We start from the raw sequence: 24,259 nt of genomic DNA, 5'->3' as shown, positions 1-24,259 counted from the left end.
GAAGCAAATAGAGAGAGAAGAAAGACAAAATGAGGACTTTAGTTGCAAGCATACCTGGCTTATAAGACAATCCCGGGGGGAAGAGAAAGCCTTGCTGGGCGGCGGCGGCTGCTGCCAGAGTGCGTTGGTCGTGTGGAAAAATGGGGATCATGAGCGGAGGCATGTGACCCTGGACCTGCTGAACAGATAGGAAGCAGAGATCAGAGAGAGGCCTAAGCATAGGCATGGTTCACAGACACACACAGCCCACTCAGGGGGGAGGCCAGATCACAGCTCTTCCTAACGCGTGCTGACAGGGGGCTCTGCGGCAGTGACGGCCCTCGTGTGCTCACACAATACCTTGCCGAGCTACGCCTGCTCTTAATCCAAACCACAATTTTACCTTGGAACTTCAAAGAGCCCCGCATACGCACATTGTTCCAGGATCAGTTAGAGGAGGCGACGTGTAGGACAGAGAGCGGAGAGGCTCGGCAGGTCTGTGTGGCTTCTGTTGCAGCAGATACAACATGTCAGCAAGGGGATTGTTGAATGTATTACACAGGTGCAGAGACGAAGACTGATCGGCATGTGCGCGCACAGACACACGCACACACACACTTACACACTCACCTCAAGGAAAGATCAACTACACACACAATCCTGGGTGATCATTTATTTAGATGATAAAAGCCTGAAGACAATCCAGTAATTTACTACGTCTGTTTTCAGCGGAGGAAAAATAGCAAGCAGTTGAATAGTCGTTGCCACACGCTGTATTTCATTTTAATGTCATTCTCTGGCTGTCTGCTCCACTCGCATATTAACCTTCACCGTCCAGCCTGTTGCTGACTGGCCTACTGCGGATATCCACACAAACTCCCTGCATGTGTGTGTCAAGGGTGGGTGAGTAGCTTATGTCTCAAAAGTGGTGTGTGGGTTTTTTTTTCTACACATGTTGCAAGTTCCAATCTCACTGTCATTCTCAGCTTCCTGAAAGTCTATGATGGGGAGCAGCGCCGCTACCACGGGCCTGCGAGAGTTAATCTCGCACCGAGCCAGGCCACCTCAGGGGAACCTGCCTGGAAAATGGGTTAATAAAGGTCATCCCCCAAAATAAACACTTTACAGAATGTTTCTCCATTCATCCCCCCTTAAAATCAACTCGCAATAAAACGGGTCTGGGTGCAATTACCGCCGCTGCATTGGGGCATGAAATCAACCTGCTCTGAGCAGCGACTCTCCCCCCCATGTTCTGGCTGAGGTCTGCTATGATCTCCACTTTTTTCAGCCTGCGCCGGTCCCCCTGTAGACCCTTTACCGGAGTAGTCGCACACGGTTTCTCTTGCAGCTAGCACGCTAAACCTACTTAAAACTACTTTATTGATCTGTCCAGAGGTGCAGAGCTCAACTGAAAACTAAATAAATAGAAACATTTTATGTCTACTGAGCTTTTCCAGAAGTGCAGAAAGTGCATTAGACGAAGAATAGAAAAGTATGTAATTCTTCTAGAAGTAATTCTGTAAAATGTGCTTTTACTGCAGAAAAAATAAATGTCCAAGGAGACTGCGACAAATGACCTAAAATAAAACATTGCTTTATAGGGATTTGTGTTCCAAGTTTCCAGGCTGAATGGATGAAAGATGGATCTTGGCCTTGCATGTATGGAACATATGGAAAAACACAATAATTAATGTCACAACATGAGGCAGGGCCAGTGACAGGCGGGGGGGACACTGGGGAACACAGCTTCTCTCTGTCTGTGTATTTGGACTGTAAAACCAGATGGAGACCGTGTGGCAGTCACGGGACAGAGAAGGGCTCCCTCAAGTCCACATCCCTGCGTGTGTGTTACAAATGTGCCGCACGGTAGTTCAGACAAATTCATGAATTAACGAACACACGTCCGCAGTAAATTAAAAGTTATGTCATATTTTTTTTGAAAGGAAGTTATCGACTCAAATATTTTAGCAGAGAAAACAAAAACACGACACATTCTGTTTCCACAAATGATCATTCTTGACTTTTAAATACATTTTTCAAAGTAAGTAAATCTTTCACAGCACTCTGTCCACATTTCCTCTCACTCGGACATAAAGAAGACAAACACTCTCCTAAGTTAAAACATCTGAAGAGGTCTAATGTATATATGCAACTTCAAAGTGCATTGCTCTAAATAATAATTATGATCATCCTTTTTAAATTACATCAGAAAAACAGCCAGTAGAACAGCTGCATCACATGAGGAAACAATATGAAAATCATTCAGGCAACTCCACAATTTAATTGTTTTTAAATTATCTTAAAATAAAAATGTGACTACATTAATTAGAATAACAGGATTATACTCTAGATGCATACATATTAAAGACAGTGCATGGACGTCAGCAAAACGGCATCCGTTATTGGACATATTTATAACGATATCATTTCATCAGCGACATCAGCTTTTTATTACTATTATTATTTTAATATATGGAGCAGAATATACAAGATTCATTGAGGCAAGACGGAGTGTAAATGTGTGTTGAAGGGGAAATAAATGCATTGGGTTTGAATTGCTGTGATTTGCAGTAATGAGCTCCGTGCATTAAAGTTTAATTTACGGCGAGTAGTGTCAGAGAAAGGCGAGGGCGGATTTTGAGGAGCTTCAAGGTGGCAACAAATATTGGAGGATTGTTGAGCTGTCAGTTATCAGCCAAGCAGGTTATAACATTTTCAGAAAAACGTTGTTAGGAATTAGACGGTTGAGGTAATTTTTAAAGAACATTATTACGTTTATTAAAAAAAAGCAGAGGCAGAAAAAGTGCATACAGAGTGTGTGCCTTCCACTTTCACTCAAGTTCATCTATGTGTGGGCTGCGTGCCCAGGATATTTCTATTGCCAAGATGATCTTGAGGAGTCAGAGAATAAAGTGGAGCAGATGTGAGCGGGGCACTTGGGCAGCGTTCTTCCTTCTCCTCGTAAATACAGCACCATTGTTGTGCTGGCACTGCTCTTCCTTTGTCTTAGCACTGCTAAGTACTGGATAATGTCATTTCACACCATCTGCCCCCAGGCTTCATTAAAGATACATGAATGGGCTATCTTATGAGGAACAGGTGCTATTGTTTGTCCCTCAAGACCCAGCACTAAGGATCTGACTCGGAATACTTGAAGAGGAGCATCTGTAGTGATCAGTCAGACAGACTTGGCTGGGGCCCCCGTCTCTGCCAGCACGCGCTCCAACAGAGGTTTCCGGGGGAACTCAGCCGCCTTGCAACATGTATCATCAATTCACATGACCTGATGAAGTCTGTAGCAGGCCAGCACGCAATCTGTTTCCCTCTCAAGGAGATGCTGGTGTTTGATAAATAGAACCAACTTGCCGTTCTACAGTAAGCACCATATAGATAACATGTCATTTAAGTGCTAATCAGGTTTAATTTGCATTTAGTTAAGTTATTTTTGCAAAATTGAGTTCGGTCACGTCTTTGTCCTATTTTAGTTGTATAATTTGTCAACTGTCTTGATGCCAAATTTAGGTTCTTTTAAAATTAGCCTCTTTGTGTATTGTTGAGAAAGTTATTTTAATCCTTTTTTTTAAGTTGACCATTAATTTTTAGCAAATAAATCTTTGCTTGATAACCAAGCTAAAGCAGAAATGACTTGTTTTACAACAATGAATGTTTTACAACAGCAGCACACGCTAGGGTCGGACTGCAGAGGGCGAATCAGACAGTCTCACGCCTGATGTGTAAAAACACAAGGTCTTAAAGACGGGGTATTCTTGAAAAAGCTCCTTTTATTTCTCCCATCACTTAAAACACACAAGATACTAATTAATACTGCATTAACCCATGAATGATGTACATCTACGTGCACATGAAGAGGCTTACATACAGACAGTACTAAACATGTCAGATGTAAGATGCACTTTTATTTTTAACCGACTGTGTGATTAAATAGTCAAGAAAAAAAGTGAGTAGTTTTTTATTAACATTTAAGCGTCCACCTATAACATGAGCAGGCAGCTCCATAACACAGAGTACAAATGGAGATGTGCAGCGCATTACAGCTCTCACTCGGGCCCCTGTCAACACCCATGTTCCTCACTGTCTGTTACAGCCTCTACAAAGCACCGAGGAGGCCTGTAGACCCCCTGCCGGCTTTCCCTCTAAACCCCATTACACTTGCACGCACTGAGCCACGCTCAAGCTTGCTGATCGACATAGGCCACACGTTACATGCAGAATCGGGAGTGTTAACAAAAGGAGCTAAAAAGACAAAGTCCTACCTCATTCTCACCTTGTTTCTTGGTTATAAGCTTGAAAAGACCTGTTAGATCCTGCGTCTAATATCCTGATTATCTGCTATTTGACACCTTTTAACACACCTCTCACACACAGATGCTTATCTCGGATATAATCTGCATTCATTTGCCTTGAAGATAAAAAGTAGAACCATGTCATGTGTTGCATGATAAAAACAGAAAACAATATGACCGCAAGTAGCCAAAATATTTCTAGGAGCTCATGGGGATGATGTTGTTAATCCTGTACAATCATTTGGATTATAATAGGTTCCTTTTTCCATTAGGAAAAGATCACAATCACCAGTAATTTGCGGAGGACTCATGTTGCACTGACATCTCATTTTAATAAAATTACTTCCACACTTTAGTAGCTGTCAGATCAGCGGCTCTCGCTAACCTTCTTTTTCACATTTTCTATAGGAGGCTCTGTAATTTCACCCAAGGAGGATAGACTCCAGCTGTTGCTGTAAGAACTGATAGTTCACACTTCACCCCCCCCCCTTGCCCTCCACTGAGCTGCACTCCAAACGCCTGCGAGTAGAAATCACCATTTGTGATCTGTTTAAAGGGAAAGTGATCTCGATGAAACTGGCAAGTCTGGCTCCATCCCAACAGCAGCACACACAGTAAAACTGACACTAGACAGCAGGATATTGTTTAACACCCGCCACTGTGTACACAGCCCGCTGGGTGTACACTGTACTGGAGCCTAACCAGGAGGAAAATCACTCAGTGGAGGCGCTTCTAGGCTGCTCGTGTTGCTTCAGGATTTTCCCCCCCAATAACAATCAGCAGTTCTTTAAACAAATATTACTCCTTTAATACAGGTCACTTATCTGCCAGTTATGGTGCCCCAGCCCACTGAGCCGCTGCAACACGTGGCAGACACACGCATTGATCGAACAGAGGTGGGCTGGTGTTTGGATTTGTCTGTAGCTAATGGTAATCAGACAAATAGATCAATAGATTTGAGCCAGACTTTGATGCTCCAGACTTCTGCCTTTGAATGAAGGTCTTCATATTACCACCCAGCAGACTGAAGCACATTATTCCTGCTTGTCTGCTCTGGAAATGAGCGCACTGGAACGGGAGGGCGAGTAGACTGGAGAGGTTCGGGTCACTAACAAAGGGCCCTTGTCCTTGTCAAGTCTCTGACCTTTTCCTCCTCACTTCCTTCCTGCATGTGAAATTAGTGTCCCGCACCCTTCTCTGCTAAAATTCAACAGACAGAAATCTGAAGCAAAGATCAATAGTGTACAAGCGCTCGCCTGAAAAAAAAAAGAAAAGTCCTGTGATATTTTCTGTGAATTGTTGGTGTACAGTACCGACTCTGACAGCAGGCACCGTTGGCTCAGGTTGGAGTATTACGCTGCACATCAGTCATGCCTGTGTGTGTTACACTGAGAGCTGAGATACAGTGCAGCAAATCCAGACACTTGAGTGAGGTCAGGCTATGCAGAGGGAATAACCAATAGATGACTTCTTGTTCCACTAATTCCTTACACAGTAAAACAAGCCTTCTTGGAAAACAGCCATTTCAATATGTCTATATTAAGACGGGAGCTTGAACGCAGGGTAGTACAACTCTCTGAACCGCCCAGCACACCCCACCCCAAATCCCTCCTCTCTGGCCCTCCCCCCTCTCATCGCTCCTCCGGACTTTGCTGGAACTAAGGAGTAAAACTGCAGGCTACTGTTCGCTTAAATACACTGCCTCGCATTTACAGGATTTCTGCACACAGTTTGCATTTAATGCAGTTTAGGTATCACATGTCGTAGGAAATAAAATAAGAGCGTGACCTCAAGACTAATGGAAAATGGAAAAGTGGACAAAAATGTGTAGAATAAATTTGCAAATGAAAACCCAGTTCATGTGAATGAATATTTAAAATCATGCATTGATACAAATTATATTGAAATTGTGCACAAAAGCCAAATTGTGCTCTAAAATTAGTTTTTTTTTGTCCACAATTAAAAAAAAAATCATTTTTTGTATGAGCCGTTTTGTTGGTTTATGTGACAAAAGACTTTTCATGCTACAATTCTCTCTGTCACATTGTCTGTGTTTAATTCCAGACAGGCTCAAACATTCACATTAAATATAGTAAAAAAATACATCCCTTCTCCATGCTGACAATATGTGCACACAGTGACACAAGCCTGCACTACAGCCTTTTAAAATACAGAATCTTTTAAGTCTTATATTTCTGCAGGATATTGGCTGTTTTTTCGGGTGGGGGGCAGGGGCAGACATGCAAGTAAGAATGAATATTTTTTTTCAAGGTCTGGCCGTAGAATTAAGGTTTTGCAGTAAACTTGCCAAATCCATGGGGACTCCCTCAAACAGCATGTGTAATGACAGGAAAGAAGAGAACAGACATAAACAAACCCACAAGTGGGTTTGGGGGGGCGGCATCATTATCCTGCATATACATCCTCGCTGTATGGAAATGGGAATGAGTGAAATGCCTCCGACCCTCATTGCAGGGGGGCCAGTGAGTTTCTAAAGAACATTGGACACGGGCTAGTCAGATAGCCTGCTACATCCATGTGATGGGAACAGAGCAGGGAAAGGAATAGACGGATTTAAGTGTGTGAGGCTTATGAAATAATGTGGCTGTAAAGGTTTGGAAATATCGCAAACTTCAACACTCGATGTGTAAAGGCTGTGTATGTCCACTGTTTACTGTTATGTGTTTTATAAGAAACATTCCCTTGAGGCCTGACTATGCACGTGTTCAATATTAAATTCCCTGATTAAACATGTATTTAAAATCTTTGCAGTTCTAATGCCGATGAGAAAAACGTATTTTGTCTGGCGGTGAAACCGTAGACCACCCCTAATTTGTGTGACAGAATTGTCCACACTACGGCTGGGTTTCCCCCTCGGTCCCATCCTCCAATCATAGACAGGCTCTGTCTTCACTGTTACTTCCCAGCTGCTGCTGGGGCCACCGAAAACAACAGAGCCCATTCTGTTGTTCAGCGGAGAACAGGCCTGTCAGGAGGGGCGAGTTTTATCAGAGACAAGTGTGTTGTTGAGACTTCAAACAAGCTCAAATATCATCCACTGATAATGAGAAAAACAACTATAGAGTTTATATCAAATCAGAACATGTTTGGAAAAATATTTAATTCAAGGATAAGCTATGAAATTAAGGAAATACTTTATTAAATAAAAAAAAAATTTTGAGAACAGATTCGGAAATTATTCTACAGTTCTATTTTTTGAGAAACTGTGCAGGACAAACCGGCTCATTCATTGTGTTATGCTGAGGAATGCTTGGACTCTACTCACCACAAAAACAAAAAGCTCCTTTTTACACTGACCATGGGCTGAATGCTTTGCTTTGCCACCCCGGCCCTAAGAAAACACACGCCCCTTTCTCCCTGCCGGCTGCCCGTACACAGTAGAGCCCATTAATGCGGCTCCCTCTCCCCTGTGAGTGTGCCCACTGCTGAGGATGATGGCCGCGCAAAGCCAACGCAAAGACAAAACAGTTTGCACAACATTAGCAGAGAAAACACAGCCCATGCAGAGAGCGGGAGGAAACTAAATCAACATCACACTGGAGGATGTGTTCTCCCTCAACTGATATTTTCCTTTCGAGGGTTGGGTTACAATGGGTGTTAAGTGTATGTGCTGTGCCTTCATCCAGGGAAGGTCTGTGGAGCCCCGAACAGGTGCTTTATTGTGATACCCGCGTGGAAAAGTACTTTCCATTCATCGTATGTTTGCGCAGAGAATAGATGTACACTTATCAGGATTATTTAGCACCCAATTAATTTCGACAGCTTCATGTTGCTTATGCTTGATGATCGTCTGTCTCGTGTTGATTGTTCTCGTCGCCTGTGAGGACTGATAGACGGCTGGAAGTTTGCGTTGTAAATTAACCCATCCCAGCGCTGCTTAACAAAACCCTCAGGTGACTAATTTTAAGTAGACCCTCAGGTGTGATTTCACACATCACAGCCGCTCATGTGGCACCGCTCATATGGAGCCTCTTAATTATTGCTGCTTAAACAGCGAAGGTGTCGGAACACAAAGGCCAATTACACAAAGACACAGCCTTATTGTGTAATTTACAGCAATAATTGATCGATGTTTGTCTACATTCCCACCTCATTGGCGGAGACGCGGAACGAGCAAGCGCGTTTCGCAGTAAAGCAAGGGATCAGTTGTTACAGGTTAATAAAAAAGGGTGTATCTGTTTAGCTTTTATATCCTTAAATGCCGTTATTTACACTTACTACAGCAGCACGGTTCAGTAACCCTGCCTGTGTAGCACTATAACTTAAATCTGCACTCTCGTGTAAAGTAAATTGATGCTAATAGGTGCATTTCATCCAGAGAAAAAGCCTATTGGGACAAACCCACAGACCCCAGACCGTTCAAACAGCTTCTACTGTTTATATTCCTAAAGCAAGGATTTGTTTTAACAGACAAATGGCATTACATGCCAACTGTTCAGCCACTTAGCTTCATTTGCAAACCATCACTGCCATCGGCGAGCCGGGGTTGTATCTATTACACCTTTTTGTGCATCATTAAGTTTTAACAGGGCCGCGACGGCTTTATTGTTTAAATTGCACACGACTTTGTTTAACGTCAGCGTTTCTTCTGCTTCCTGACAAGAAGTCACATTTCATAACTAATTGAATTGATCGCTCCCTCCCCACCGATGGAGTCCACTAAATGGAATTATTTGTATCAAAGTGTCAATATATTAAATCACAGGGGCTAATGAGTCGGGTCACCGCTTTCTTTTATCTTCAGTCTTGCATGTGCACATCTTCATCAGCTAACAGTCTCCTTAAATGGAGGATGAACATGCTGGACTGAGCCTCCCTGGGCGAGAGCCAAGCCCGTCTGACGAGGCTGTTAATGCCCCCACATAATCCTACTAGCAGGCTAACACAGGGCTCTACAACACAAGGGAAGAACTGGCAGCACAGCGTTTACACCCACACACACACACATACACACACACTTATACATATATTATCATTTCCCTGCTCTATTATTCTCTTATTATCGTGCTAACAGTTCCAATCTAGCTGTGCTAATTGGGGGACTTGCACATTCTCTTTAACAATGTCTATTTTTGTGTGTGTAGTTTTTTTTGCCAGTGTATTAATAAGAGTCTCACACTGAGAAAATCATTTGTGCTGCCGAGACAACAAAAGCTTCTGAGAATACACAAATTAGCGCTATTATCTTTGTGCAATTACCACACAGCCATGTGTTTATTTAAAGTCATCTGATCGATTTAAAATATTCACAGCAATGCTGTGGTCTTTTTTTCCTCTGAGATGGTAACTAAACGGGATCAGTGCTTAAAATTACTGCACTGAAGAGCATGCATATTCTTTTTTATAATAATAGATAAGTGATTATAAACCTGCATTAAAAGATAATTTATCCATGGACAAAACAGCAGTTCAGTAGAATCTGTTTTTGTTCATGCTGGGAGATCTTGTTGGATAACTGTTTGTGCAGTATTAGGCAAAAGTGCATAAAGAATAATGGTAGAAACATGAGGCTGTGTGAAAACAGCCAACACAGTCTGATCCAAGCCAATTATTAGAGAGAAACTGCTTCCCAGTGACAAAGATCTTACATTGACTTGATGATTTATGTTGGTTTTGGTTCCTGACCCCAAACATCCTAAAAATACAACAGAATCGCATTGGAATAGCATTACAATAAGAATTTGAAAGTCCTTGAGTGCAGCTAAAGCCAAGTAGGGACTAGATTTTTATTAAAAATCTGTGAAATTAGTCTAACTGGGGAGAGCCACTGAATACAGAAGACACTTTTACAGAGCTTCCCCTGTGAATTCTCTGGTTTCTTTGTAACGGAGGGGAATGGGAAATCCATGTGTGACTGAATAAAACACTCTGCTCGCCAGATTTTTTCCCCCTGCTGAAAATATATTAACTGAAAGTAAACAGTAGAATGTTGGATTATGTTGTCTGTATTTAAAGAAAAAAAAAGTAGTATAAAATAAAAGACTCAAACAGCTGTGCTTGATTTTGTTTGAAATCCTGTAAACAGCAAATCAACAAACCTTAAAAGTAGATTTTTTTTGAATATCCTAAACAGTACCATATTACACTGTACTGCATAGTGTGTCTTCTGGCAGCTAAATGCTTGTGTACGTGTATTTCATCTTTAATCTTTACCTTTAGCATGAAACCCCTAAATGTTTACACACCTCCCAGTTTCTTTACTCCATTAGAGAGACATTTGAGAAGGCCTCAAGTATACGTGTGTTTTTGTGTGTGTGTTTGTGTATCTTTGTAGACGCGGCTTTAACGGTTTACTGCAAACACAGATTATGTGTGTGCACACGGCTGGAGTTTGAAGCCAGGCCATAGGGAGAGAAGACAGGTGAAAGGGAAACTAGCGGAACCAGACATATTGGATGACCATTAAAAAAAAATCAAGGCCAAACCCAATGACACATGACAATGTCATATTATTGTTATTTTTTTTAAATGATAAAAAAAAAATTAAATGATTTGGATTAAAAGTGTCCCTCTGTTTCATCTGGGGAGCCCTGCTCCCTCCAGCCTGTTTGTGAAGATAAAGTTCACCCTGACCTTTCAGCCAATATTTATTCTCTTGATGTGCGTATCAATGCGTCGGGCCCCTGCGTGCCTCTGTACTGTACACCATCACCTCCGTGCATGTGTGTATGAGGAGTCAAACAGTCTGTTTATTTCTTTCCTTGAGGAATGCATGAACTGCCGTCATTAACGTGAGGGAATGGGTGCTTGTGGCCTGGCTGTGGACAGTGCTATCACTTGTGGTTGATACAGCTCAGTGTCTCATTAGAGCATTTTATTTTATTTCATTTCATAACCAGGAAGACATTGATATACAAGTCTGCCATTAGCACTTTAATGCCGCTCACCCTTTTTACTCAATCTCATGTACTCTAACTAGAAAATGCATATTGAAGAAAAAGTCTGATGTTCAACGTGATGCTCGGTCGCTGCTCATCCATTAGGAGCAGGAGAAAGTGGACGTGTTCATAAAACAGAAAAGCCATGAAGAGGAGACACACATAATGCTCAGTTTGTCCGAGGGATGCTGAGCTGAGACAAATAAGAAAAGTAGAAACATGGTGCTCATTATTTCTTTTTTTGAAATCTCCTGCTGCCTACACACAGACTCGGAGATAAGGAACTCGTGGGACGGAGCAGCTCTCTTCTAATATATGTGTTTAATTGTCATATGTGTCTTATAAAATCCTGTTGTGTTTTTTTTTTCTCTCCAAATTTTCAACTAAATCAACTGAAGAGTTAATCTCATCCTGGGATTGAATTAGTGCCAAGACGATTTCAGCGGCGAGGATGGACTGAAGGAATACAAACAAGCTGAGGGAAAAACACACAAAGCCTTGAGCTTTAACTTTTGATAAGCCCCTAACACTGCAATCAAAACATCTGCTATCTTAAAACAAGTGACATTGTAATCCCGAAGGACAAAGACGAAATCTCTCTCCCTCTCTTGTTGGAATGATGAGAAAGGATAAAAAAAGAGAGATGGCTATTCAAAAGGAAAACTTGATTAAGCTGCACACTGCCCCACTCCGAACCTCACTCACTAAACCTCTGTAACTGCACACTTCTGATGGATTCCCATCAATCCACATGTAAGCGCACATACAGCATGCCATCAACAGTCTCCGGTTGCTATCCCCGTGGTTTTATTGTTTGGACGGTTTTTACAATGTCCACTGATGTGATCAGTTGCATCATCAATACAAGATCTTAAAAAGAGGCTTTCTCCTGGTTTCTTCCCTGAGGCCAAAACAGAAGGACTTTGATGACCAGCAGGGTCTCCAATAAAGTTTAGTGCTCTCCATGCTAATAGCAGAGTAACTCAATCCCCCAACACTGCTTACCACTTTGCTAAATGTCTGTGACATACAGGCTGGGAGCTTGTTTACGTTACAAATTAAGTCAAAGCTGTTATATATTAAAATGGCCAGGGCATTTTTAAGAGGCAGCAGTAATGAAAACAGAGTGGCAAAAAAAATAAGAAGCTTCACTAACTTGCCCTGTACTCTCTTTTATCTACTCTGCTACAACAAGAGGAGCGGTCATCAGCACACTGGATATTTGGAGGATCTAGGTTAGCAGGAGAGAGCATCTCCTGCTTTAAAGGTACAGTATGTAGCCTTGGCTGCTAGGGGTCCCTCAATCAGAAAAAGTTGTTGTTCGGACCACTAGTGGTGAAAATCTACCTGATGCGACAATGTTCATGGATAAGGTCACGTATTAAAGTTTTATTCACGATACGCATTAAACGGCAAAGAATAATCGTGATCCATTATGAGTGACCAATACAAACAGTGGAAGGAAAAAACAGCCAACGGGCTAACTGGCTAGCAGTGCGTTTTTCCATCTTATGTCGTTTGCTCCGTAAGTTATCGCAAACATTGTTTTCTGACGTTTTTGTGGAGAATTGTTAAATATTATATTTTTAGAGGACTTCTTGGATAAACAAATTTTTGCACGTGGTCAAACTTTTTTTGAAGAGTGGTTGAGTTGTTCTTGGGGGTGTTTTGCGGCCAGCAGAGGCTGATGGGCAGAGGAACAGATGGCCTGAGCATGAGACTCTTTTGTTAAATTGTGGATGTGGCTTTTCTTTTCTATTTTTTTATCAGTGAAGATCTGTGGCTTGTTTGGGCCGAGGGAGAAGAAGTCGGCTATCTGGGCTCCACAAGAAAGGACTTTACTTGTATCTCTGTTCAAGTGTTTGAAATTGATATTTAGAAGCATGTTCCCATGCACACTCGACCCGCCACCCTCTCTCAAAACTATGCATCAAGGGGAATTTTCAGGTATCATCTGCCTTTAACTCTGTGATGAAAGCAAGGGCCACTAAAAGTCAGATGCATTAGGGCTGTGCCCTTATGCTCAATGAGCATAACTAAAGGACCCTCCATGATGTGAGTAATACTAGCCCCTTGGTAATGTATAAGGTACTTCATTTTAAAGTGTTTTCTAGACAGAGTGTTGTGCTCTGTGCTTCTTTTTAGTGAAGTGTTATAATGAATAATTTTTCCGGTAGTCTGTCCACAGTTGAAGTGAAAGGTCCAGACTAGTGGCATCTCAAGAACATGTTGACAGTATGGCCTTTCTCTTGCAAAGAGCCCTTGAAAGAGTCATTTTGATGTCATAGCAGTAAATCTGCTTGTTGTGCTAACTGTTCTAAACTAGAAGTTTACTTTGCTTGTGTATAATTAAGGGCTCTGGTGCTAGAATACAGAGGAATCTGCTCTTTAGTACAAGACCCAAACATTATCTCCATTGAAGAGTGCTACAAGGTGATGGAGGAACAATTTATTGCAAGTGTTTTGAAGAGGTAAAATGAAAGGAGAGAAAATAGGGAGTTGTCTGTTGGAGGAACAAGCAGAGGAGGAGGAGGAGGTGAACGGAGAAGGATGTGCCTGACACTAAGAACACCCAGCAGGATAACGTTAGCTCCACACAGGCATCCAGGCTCACAGCCTTGACCACTGCCCGTTACCAACCCTGGATTACCCTGTACCGTCTGACTATGTTGAGCAACATGCAGCCTGGGTGGTCTTTCTGCACCACTTTGTAATGTATTACATAAGGCACACACACTGAAGAAGGTGATGATATCTGGCACGAGGTGCATAGGTTAAAAACACATAATACGGAACGAATAAGTAAGAAGGAGAAAATTAAACAATGCCACCCACAGCAGCTCTTGCGCTGTGTGAAATCATGCCACGTTGCCCTTCTGGGCCCGACTCGTTTCAGAGGCATTTACCATCCTCTTTCATGTCCCCCACCTCCGGGCTCTTCTCCATCAGCAGGACTCATTAGCTGTTGTTACTTTTCCCCGTTTTTTTTTGTTCAGTAAGATGTGCTAATTATTCTCCTCCATATTTTAAAGCCCTCACGATTACCAACAGGCAATTAACATTTGATGAGAGCGATACATGTTAGTTTGACACCAAAAATTTAAGATAAAAAGACAAGCAATATTTTTAAAAAAGGCAAAAAAGATGAGAAGGAGAGGCTAACAGAAATTAACAATGATTGTTATTTTAATGTGTAATTTTATTGATCTGTGCCAATAAACCCAGACGTTTGGCTCATGGTGACAGCGGTGGTGCGCTAATTACACCGAAGAGGGAGAAATGTTGTGTCAGTGTGAAGAAAGTGAGAGGTGTGAGTTGCGAGTGTTAGACCAACAGGAACGCAGTCACTGACCTGGATCTGCTGCTGGAGGAGGTTGATTTTGTGCTGCTGCTGCAGAAGCTGCTGCTGTTGTCTTGCAATCTGGTAGGAAACAGAAAAGAAACCCTGCAAATTAAATAATAACTCCATTCATCGACAAATAGGAGGAGAAACTAAAATCAGTCCTGCGACTGAAAGTAACTACACCAGAAAATGTGGAGATGATAAAGTGTGTTAAGATAGATGACACACTAGGGCTGAGCGATTAAACCATAACAATAAGCATTGCAATATATCATATAAATAGTGATGTAACAAAAATGTAATATATATTGATATATTGTTTATGCATTGGGCCAGCCTGGTGAGAAGGTATCATAATAATAATAATAATAATAATAATAATAATAATAATAATAATAATAATAATAATAAACTCAAAAGCTACAACCTTCACTCAGGAGCAAAAATCGGCCTTTAAACTTATCGTGATAATTATCGCTATCAATATATAATTTTTTTTATTTGGGATTATTTTCAGCCATATCACCTATGACATACACCATATGACATGCGTGTTAAAAGATGGCAGGTGCAATAAAAATATAGGAAAGAAAGTAGTAGATTAGTAAATCAGAATAACAGTTTTTGTCTTGTCTTTAAAAAACATCATTCCAAATAATGTGCTACAAAATAATGTTTAATTTCCTAAATGAACATGAAAAGCACAGTTAAAATCAGTGGTAAAAGAACTCCGCTGATTTACAGGACAGGAGATAACTTGCACATGCGGTGTACGGGGGACAGAGGTCCCTGCCACCCCTGAGTGACGAGCAGCCACACTGCAATCCCTCTCATCCCAGCAGTCCCTCTTTCTACATGCCCACTTCATTGAGCATGACAACCTAGTTTTAAGTGTCATTTAATTTTCATTTTTAAATATAATTACAAAGTGTTCACTGTAAGATATCGGTCGTCTGCAAATGTGTCAAGATTAATTTGTGCTGGCTTCCTCACGAGTGTCAACAGTTAATTACTGTGTTGTATCTTGATGGCTTGATGACATTCTAGCTCTCAGCGGGCTCTCTCGCTCTCCCTCTCGCCCCATCTCTCCCTCCCCCTCTTTCTCTCCATTTTATTAATATTCCACCCTTTCAAAATAAGATCAAATGACAAAATATCTTATATCACTGCTCATTTATGCTGCTACGTCTACAAAGCTCACAGAGCCGAGCGTAGTTTGCAAATGAACATCATTGATTAGTAAAAAAAAAATCAATACTGTTAATGTATTATTAGTGCACTATGACCAAATGCATCACTCTAAGGTATATGGTCTATCTGTTCATTTGCCACAGGAAGGTTTGAGCGTGTGCTGAGAAAACTCTGAGTGAACTCCGCGCTGATAATTGACTCATAGCCATTAGAGTGGCTGGTGATAATAAAAGTGTCGCCCGTGTGGATAGTTTGTGTCCTTATTTCTTCCCAGACATTAACACACTTCATGGCCTCTGCTAATTTGCTGATTTGTACAATATGGCTCATTGGCCTGATTTGTGCTGCAAATCTAATGCCAAGCTTGTTCTAATAGGAGTCGATTTATAAGATATAGAGGACTTCCATGTTTAATATAACGTTTAATTCACACATTCCGCCGCATTTGTTAGTACAAGTCATAATAACCTTTTTCCTACACACCCAGCATAAACGTGGGCGAGAGAGCATGACCAAAATAACTGAGGCAATGTGGACTAACGCATCTCTTAAATCTAATATTATTCCAAATTCCTATGGAGGAGCAGGGTTTTATTGGCACATTTCAGGCATGAAATTTAAAATGAAATAGTCAGTTGACAATTCATTGCAAATGTATTTAAAAGGGTTTATTATAGTGATAAAAAGGGAAAAGGATCTAATGGAGTATCAGGAATAGATGTTTAGGTAGGAAGGAAGGAGGAAGACACTGAGTGTGTGTGTGTGTGTGTGTGTGTGTGTGTGTGTGTGTGTGTGTGTGTGTGTGTGTGTGTGTGTGGGTGTGTGTGGTGTGTGTGTGTGTGTGTGTGTGTGTGTGTGTGTGTGTGTGTGTGTGTGTGTGTGTGTGTGTGTGTGTGGTGGTGGTGGTGGTGGTGTGGGGGGGGGTGTAAAAACACAGTAAGCAGCTACCTGCTCCTGCTGCTGACGAGCTAACTCCATTTGCTGCCTCTGTTTCTCCATCTGTGAGGCGGCGAGCTTCTTCTGTTCGTCGTGGGCAGCCAGGAGCTGCTCACGCAGGCTGATGAGCTGGGTGATCATCGTGGAGAGCTGGTGCTCCTTCTCTGCCAGGCTCTCTGGAGTACCTAGTGGAGGGGCGGGGAGTAGAAAGGAGAAACACAAATTGGAGAATATGAGTAATAATGGAAACGGGTATGTATTATGTGTACCTGAGAAGAAAAATTTAGTACACACAAAAGTTTCACAATGGACTACAACTAAATGACCAGGATGTACGTGTTTGTAAGAGCCTGCAGAAGTAATTGTATAGTACTAAATATAGAAAAGTGACCATGCTGCTCACAACATTCATCGTATCGTGCTATTGTACTGTTCACAATATATAGTACAAAGAAAACCACTTAGGCAGCAACCAACTGCAGTGAATTCACTGGAAAGTGTTGAGGTCGCACACAGCCTGGAGTTGTGTATTCTACTGGAGCTGGTGTTCACAGCTTTCAAAGGAAGAAGGGGGAAGGAATTGTTCCCAGGCACAGAGACCCAATGCTGCAGGGCGCTGTCAAACTGAGGTGGCAGATTATGTCAGGCTACCAGGGGTGAGCATAAAGAAAGTGTTGAAAGTCAGTGTTTGTACTGGACCTCCAAACTACGCAAGTTTTCATTATACGGCCGTTCCAGTAACACATTTGAGAAGGAACTCCGCACAGATTTCTCTGGAATAAGCGAACTTGTCAAAAAGAAATGCACCAAGAACATTGATGTTTACACAGCAGAAAGAGCCTCTGAATGTCCGATGACGATCATCAGTGAATAGATTTTATTTTATCATCCATGCATACTTGACAGTGACAGACCAATGAGGTTACTTCTGTCCACAGTCACATGTCCACACTGTGCAATAGACAGAGCAGCTGCACTACTCTCTCTCCCTCCGCCTAATCAATGCTAAGTGATCCTACCATTGACTTACACAGCCAACATAATTGCCAGTGAGAGGCTAGACAGTAACTCACTCTCCTCCCACTACACTCCTGTGTGACAAGCTGATCTGGGGGAACATACAAGAAAAGAGAAGGCATAACAGAAGAGATGGAGAGACTAAGAGAGAGGGAGAGGGATAAAAGCACAGAGATGTAGATAACAGTACAGTGAAGTCTGGCCTGGGGCCAGCAGGAGCTGAATTCTTTCCTGGGTGTCTTCCTCTCGTCTCTGGCCACATCTGTCTTGAGTTTCTCCGAGAGCTCCCAGGGGCCCTCTCGACTCAAACTATTTTAATTTGACTAAACACCTGATTTATTTTATCTCTCCGATGAGGAAAGCCGTTTGTCTTAATAGGGCCTGTCAGCCTCCAGAACCCATTCAGGGCAATTTACTGGCACGCTCGTCTGAACCTCGGTTCGCTTCACTCTGCCTCCGCTGCCTGCTGCAACAGAAGAGAGCTGCAATTCTCCATTTATCCTCCTAACGAAAAAAAGCAACTAAAAGCAGCTATTCATTGGGCCTGCGTGCACTTTCCAAGGCCTGAATTGACTTCTTATTCACCCGACTACCCTTGTTGTGAATGGCTTATCTGTAAAATTGATACAATCAGAACCAATTTTATTAACCTTTGGCTGTGTCCATGAAGGAGCTGCCTTTACAGATACATCAGTCGTTGTCACAATAAATCACAGCTATCAATACTGCTGTGGAAAGAAGGGAGGGACTGAATAAATAAATAGTGACAGGGAGAGAGAGAAATGGAGAAAAGAGAAAAAAAAAGAAAGGAAATAATCATCCAGGTGAAGATGAGGGCCATTGGGCGTCGAGGCCAGCGTAGGTGACCTTGAGTTGGGAACCAAACATCTGGACTCTCTGATGCCCTCTCAACCTGTCTAATCACACGTTTCTGATGATCACTCACTAGTTTAGGAGTGTCACCGCTGCAATGTTCAGCACGCATATTCTTTAGTGCATGACTGTGCCCACAGAAGGATCTGATGGGTTCGACTGAGTGTGGAGGGCTCAGTTCTGCCTGGACACCAGAAGAATACTAACAGAGGGCCCATTGTTGTGATGTTGAGCTGAACTGTGGGAAGCCAGAAGTGCCCTCTGTGATCTGGGTCTGCCCTCTTCGCTTGTTTTAATTGTAATGAATTGACATTTATTTAGTCGAGGCTGAAATATCAGCAAGAAATGTTTATATTGGTGATGAATGCTGAAGATAAACATTTAAAATTTTGGAAATCTAAATTCCTAAAAATGGAAACACGGTGGAGGAATTTCACTTTGAAGACACTTTTCTCGGTAGAAAACTCATCAGACGCATATGTTTTTTGTTGACTGGTAAGTGTAAAAATCTCTTTCTTCCTGCTTTAAATTATGGATCAGCTTTAAAATCCAGATAAAACTTTTATTGGGTGGTGCAGAAGAGGAGCGTCGTGGTCTGTGTCTAACCAACCTGCTGACAAAAGAGGCCGTTTCCTGCATATTGCATGGCTTTTAACAGCGGTGGGGCTGGGGTCTGCCCGTTAACATGTCTCCTCACATTGCGCTTCCGATGGCAGACAGACAGCCCGGAGATGCCTTGGCGCTACATAAACTGGCCCAGACCTAACATGTTGTGACATCCTCCTGTTAGACGACTGAGGCTCAGTAGGACAATACCAGCCCAACAGAGGAAGACGATCCCCCAAGAGTGAGCGGTCAAGCTGTGTTGGCACTTTACTAGTTTTTCTTTCCTCAGGGCCAATGTGTTAAATTTTGACAGCGATGCGTGATTGACAAATAGGAGGAGGAGACGTTAAAGCGGTGTTGTTCAGTTTCAGCCCATTCAGCTTTCACCTTTTGAGATTCCTGCCTCTTTTAAACGTCACAAAGTAGGGCAGAAAACATCAACGGGTGACTAAATAAATGATAAGAGGAAAACAAGCAGAGCCATGGTTGCTTGGGGAGGGATGGGGGTATTTGAGCCTTGGGGTCTTTGGATAAAAGGCACTTTGTAGGGGTGCGATTTGTTCTGTCCAATACCCACATCTCCCTCTCTCTTGGCTCCCTCCTCTCTGCTCTAATCAAGCAGTCTCTAATTTGGGTTCCAAGTCCAGTACCGGGGTAAAAGAAGGAGGCTTGTTACTTTGAAGAGTCCCGAGTGAATAACACAGATAAAAGATTCAAGCACAAAAAAAAAGAAGAAAAGCGAGGGAGGGTGAGGGTGAAAAGGGGGAAAATCACAAGGCACCCTATTCTCTCCCCTTCCTTTGGTTAGGACAGCTGAGCCATTATGACCAGATCTGAATTGAGTATTTTAACGCCAGAAGACTGGAATTTCTTTGTCTCTCTATCAGTCGGCCATTGTGGAAGCCTCCATATGCTGTGAGCCCATCCTAAGTAAATTAGGACTTGTCTAAATGCTACGATTGTACCTAGCTGTGTCCACACACAGACCGCACATAGCTTGAATGCCTTGTGTGCTCAGGCTCTCTCACTCTCTCTCTGCACTCTCCTAAAGTGTGTGTGAATGCAGACATGAGTGTGTACAGATGTGTGTTGTGTGTTGCTGCGATCGATAATAGGTACATGCCACTGAGTAAATGCACACGTGTGTGAACTCGGTGCGGTCATCTGACCCTTTGTCTATTCTTTCTGTGGAGAGCACAAAGAGCCAATTGAGTAGCAGCTAATGGCATCTATTGGTACCTTCTTTAGAGTTTCAAAATAAAAAATAAAAAAATAGAAAGATTTTTTTTTACTGCTCACAGACCACTCATCATTAAACTGCTTTCACAAAAGCATGAAACTCAAGCCAGTCTTTGTGCCTAATTTAGTTTTGTGATATTTATTTGGACTGGTCAGAAAATACATCATATTAGAGATCTAAATTTTTAAACTAGGCTAGAACAACAGGGCCTAGTTTTATTGTATCTTTTTTTAACTACCAGACACACTTGTTCGGCAGCACTACAAAGCCATAATGTGTTTCCAGTAATATGGTGTTAACATGTCTCCATGCCCTGCAACCAAGACAATATGAACAACAGCTGTTTTACCTGGCGTGCTGCCTTTGCCATGATATAAAAGCTGTTAATCTTGCCAATAAAACCGCATTAACAAGCATGAGCAATGACTCACAAGCACATCATCTGCTGGCTGCAGCGATTCTTAGCCAGCGTTCCTATACGGTACGAGAGAGACGGCTCATCATCTTGTTGAAGAAGTCACTTCTTCTCAAATGTTTAAAACTCATGTACTTGAGACAGCTCTTTGCTTTTTGGAAATGCTAATGGTAGTAGTGATATTATAAGCCTCTTATGGTAAATGTATATGTCTATCTGTGTGTGTGTGTGTGTGCATACATAAGTACCAACTGATGTGATTATAATCATTTTAATGGCTTTGCAAATTATTTTCTTTAATAAATACCCTGATTGGCATGTGGAGAGGTTATTAATAAAAGCACACTTCATCTGCTGTGGCTCCACTGCTGTTCGTGCCCAACACCGATGGAGACTAATATTTTGATGATAGAGGAAGCTTCACTCCTCGGTATAATTATGCCAATGTAAAAGCTCCAGCACTTCACTGGCTGTCCATGACATAGGACGAGGTACTTCATCAAAGCCAGGATAGAGGCTCGACCTGAAAAGATTACTCCACAGGGAATGCCAGTGACCCTGAAATTCACACTGTAGACGAAAAAAAAAAAAAACTCAACATGGAAACTTAACTTCTGTTCTTTCAATAACCGAACACATTATTCTTTGACTGTGTAACACAGTGCGACTAACCAGAGATCCTGACACCCTGGAGAATGCTGCATGTGTGCATGGCAGCATATAGCGAGGATCTTTACATGAAAACAAAGATGGTCTCCAGTCCTTTGATTCATCTCTCATGGCCTTTATGATGATGAGTCTGACCCCTGTGCCCTTAAATGATAAAAACCATACACAGTTTTCAAGGTCCCCCACATACAAAGGGTGTAAAGCTTGTGAGACAGTGATCAAGGCAACAGCTTACTGTCTGCAAAACCTTGGAAGTGAATTAAGAGTTCGATGTTATCTCATTCTTTTCACTGAACTTTTATTCATTGGCCTTATCTATACAGCTGATAATCAAAGCAGAGCATACTTGTTTCCTTAGACTGTGCAGAAGTGATCTTTCAAAAGACTTTGAGACTGTTGTCTTTGATGGATAAATGTATCAACAATGCCTGTGTTTTGTGTGGATTTAATCCAGATCCCGGGCGATAGACTGAAATAGCTGAATGTGAAGCAAAGGCGACCGAGCCCAGCACAGGTTCTCACAAAGGGGAGCAGGAGAACACCTGCTTAGTCCTCGAGCTGTCAAGACACTGACACACACGAAGATCTATTGAACTAACTAGAGGTGTCACACAAAGCTTTTGCCCTTTGTAACAGAAGCTGCAAGAAAGTCGTCATGCTTCATTATCTGTGAAATTGCTTTTGAAACTATATTTTTATGTATTGTAGATGAAGATTTACAAGCTGCCAATGAATTGTACATAATAACACAGCATACTTTAATATACAACTAATATTGTACCAATTTAAGTACTAGTTAGTGTATGAACCCCACCTTCAAAATAAAACAAAAACGGTATCACTAATCTGAAATAAAAGGTAATGGTCAATGCAGAAATGTAATTGAAAGCATTAACAGATTAAAGAGAAAGTCTGAATATTTTTGGACTATAATGGATGGTTTTCCCCACAAAATTAAATGTATATAATGAGAAGAGGTGGTTGGTGAAGCTGGTCTGAAGTGTTGAGGAAAAACTAGCCACAGGGTCATACTGCATAATAAAATAATGGAGGTTGTGCTTGCAATGGCAGAAGGTCCAGTTGAAAGTAAAGTTGGTATGAAGTGTGTATTAAAAAGAGCTATTGAAACCTCGTGGGCACTTTGCATGTGCTTTTGAACAGTCTGTCAAATTCTGATATTTGCATCTGTTCAGAGTGTATTAAGTCTTCATATCTGCATAATATATGTGTATTCATTTACATGCTTAGTTCTAATGCAGGTCAGACATTCAGCAGCAATACATTGGTCTGAAAATGCAATTTTCTTTGCTGATAAATATATTTGGTCCTTACATAAGTGAAAAAGGTTGTTTTTGTCAGCTCCGTAAATATTCAACATTCTTTTCAAATAAAGACATAATTAATACGCTTGTTGACGTAGAAATGGATAATACTACTTTTAGTTAAACAACCCATGACAAACCACTGGGATATAATCCACAACAGAGTTCTCCTCCTATCACACACACACACACAGACACACACACGAGCACAGCACTGCCTTCTTTAACTCCATTGCCACAAGCTAAATTCCTCAATTCATTAGAGGAGAAAAACACACAGTCCAACACTCTCATACATTCATCTGGTAAATGTGGCCTGAGGAATAATGATTTACTGTGGCTCATATTTCACCTGAGTGCACAGGGCAAACAGTTGACTGAAGTGTTGTGGAGAAAATGCTAACAGAGGCATTTTCGACTGGAGCAACTGGACAGACCCCGTTTTGTGCTGTTTGTGTGAGTGTTTTTGTATGTTTGGGTAAATGTAATATACATAATATTCGAATACAGTATGCAGTAAAAAGAATATAAAAGCCATTTGAAATCTGCAAGCACAGAATTCCTACTTGTTTCTAAAGGTGCATAAGTCGGTGTGTGCACAGATATTGTGCAGTGTATCTCCAGTGGCGTAAAAGCCCCGGCTTTATGGAAGCCATTAAGAATAAAGTTAAAATTTAAAGTGAATAATCATGTTTTGAGGCTCACCCATATGGCTGAACAATATGGGCTCTGTGTTCACACAGTGGACTCCTTTCTGTCTGTGCAGGAGTGAAGCCAGCACAGGTAGGGCCAGCATCAAATCAGTCTCAGCTGCCGCCCTGCCTCGCCCTGTGTTCTCCTCCTAAAGAGCTTCCACTTATCTGCCTGCCACAGGACCGTCTGTGTGCACCCCGACCACTGTCACGTGGACACCGTTCTCAAATCGATTGTGACAGTGCACAAGAGTCCTGATTTTTCCTGCTTCAGGACTCGAGCAGCCTTTTCGACGCTCGCCAGTGTAACGTTGAACCGTTTTTTCTCTCTCTCTCTCCCCCTTCTCACTTATTTTTACTTATTTATTTATTATTTTCTTTAGCAAATTCCGATTCCGATGAATACGGCGTGTGTTCCAATTTAGTAACTACATATTTTCCTTGAGTTTGAGTAAATGCTTGAGCCCCCACCCCACCACCATCACCACCTACCATCACCACGCCTCCCCTTCCCCAACAGGGGGCTGGGAGACTGGCACTCAGCAGGGAAACTTAAACAGCTCTGTTGAGTATGAAGCTCAAAGAGCCTGCACGGAGCAAGAATGCAAGAGAGAGCAACTTTATAGGATACTATGTACTATATTTATTAATGTTTGACACAATGTATATTTACATACCTATATATTCATATATATATATATAAGCATATGCTGAGAAATAATATAAAGGGATCATAAGTATCCAGGTTTTGCTTTTTTATCAAGTGAAAAATT

General features: G+C 41.8%; 1 protein-coding gene across 17 annotated transcripts in view; it reads right to left on the bottom strand.

The window, feature by feature from the left end:
- sox6 (SRY-box transcription factor 6) overlaps positions 1–24,259 on the bottom strand; it is a 137,841-nt gene that overhangs the window by 39,225 nt on the left and 74,357 nt on the right. For 14 of the 17 annotated variants that reach the window (XM_034575044.1, XM_034575034.1, XM_034575151.1 and 11 more), the window contains 3 exons: positions 16,665–16,837; positions 14,535–14,627; positions 55–178 (listed from right to left, as the gene is read on the bottom strand). In XM_034575044.1, the coding sequence (XP_034430935.1) occupies positions 55–178; positions 14,535–14,627; positions 16,665–16,837 (390 nt within the window). The remainder of the gene's footprint in view (positions 1–54; positions 179–14,534; positions 14,628–16,664; positions 16,838–24,259) is intronic. The other 3 variants (XM_034575060.1, XM_034575087.1, XM_034575096.1) reach the window with 3 other exon arrangements.

This window comes from Hippoglossus hippoglossus, chromosome 3 (genome assembly GCF_009819705.1).
Source record: "Hippoglossus hippoglossus isolate fHipHip1 chromosome 3, fHipHip1.pri, whole genome shotgun sequence".
NCBI classification, from domain to species: Eukaryota; Metazoa; Chordata; class Actinopteri; order Pleuronectiformes; family Pleuronectidae; genus Hippoglossus; species Hippoglossus hippoglossus.
This window is presented reverse-complemented; position numbering and strand designations above follow the sequence as displayed.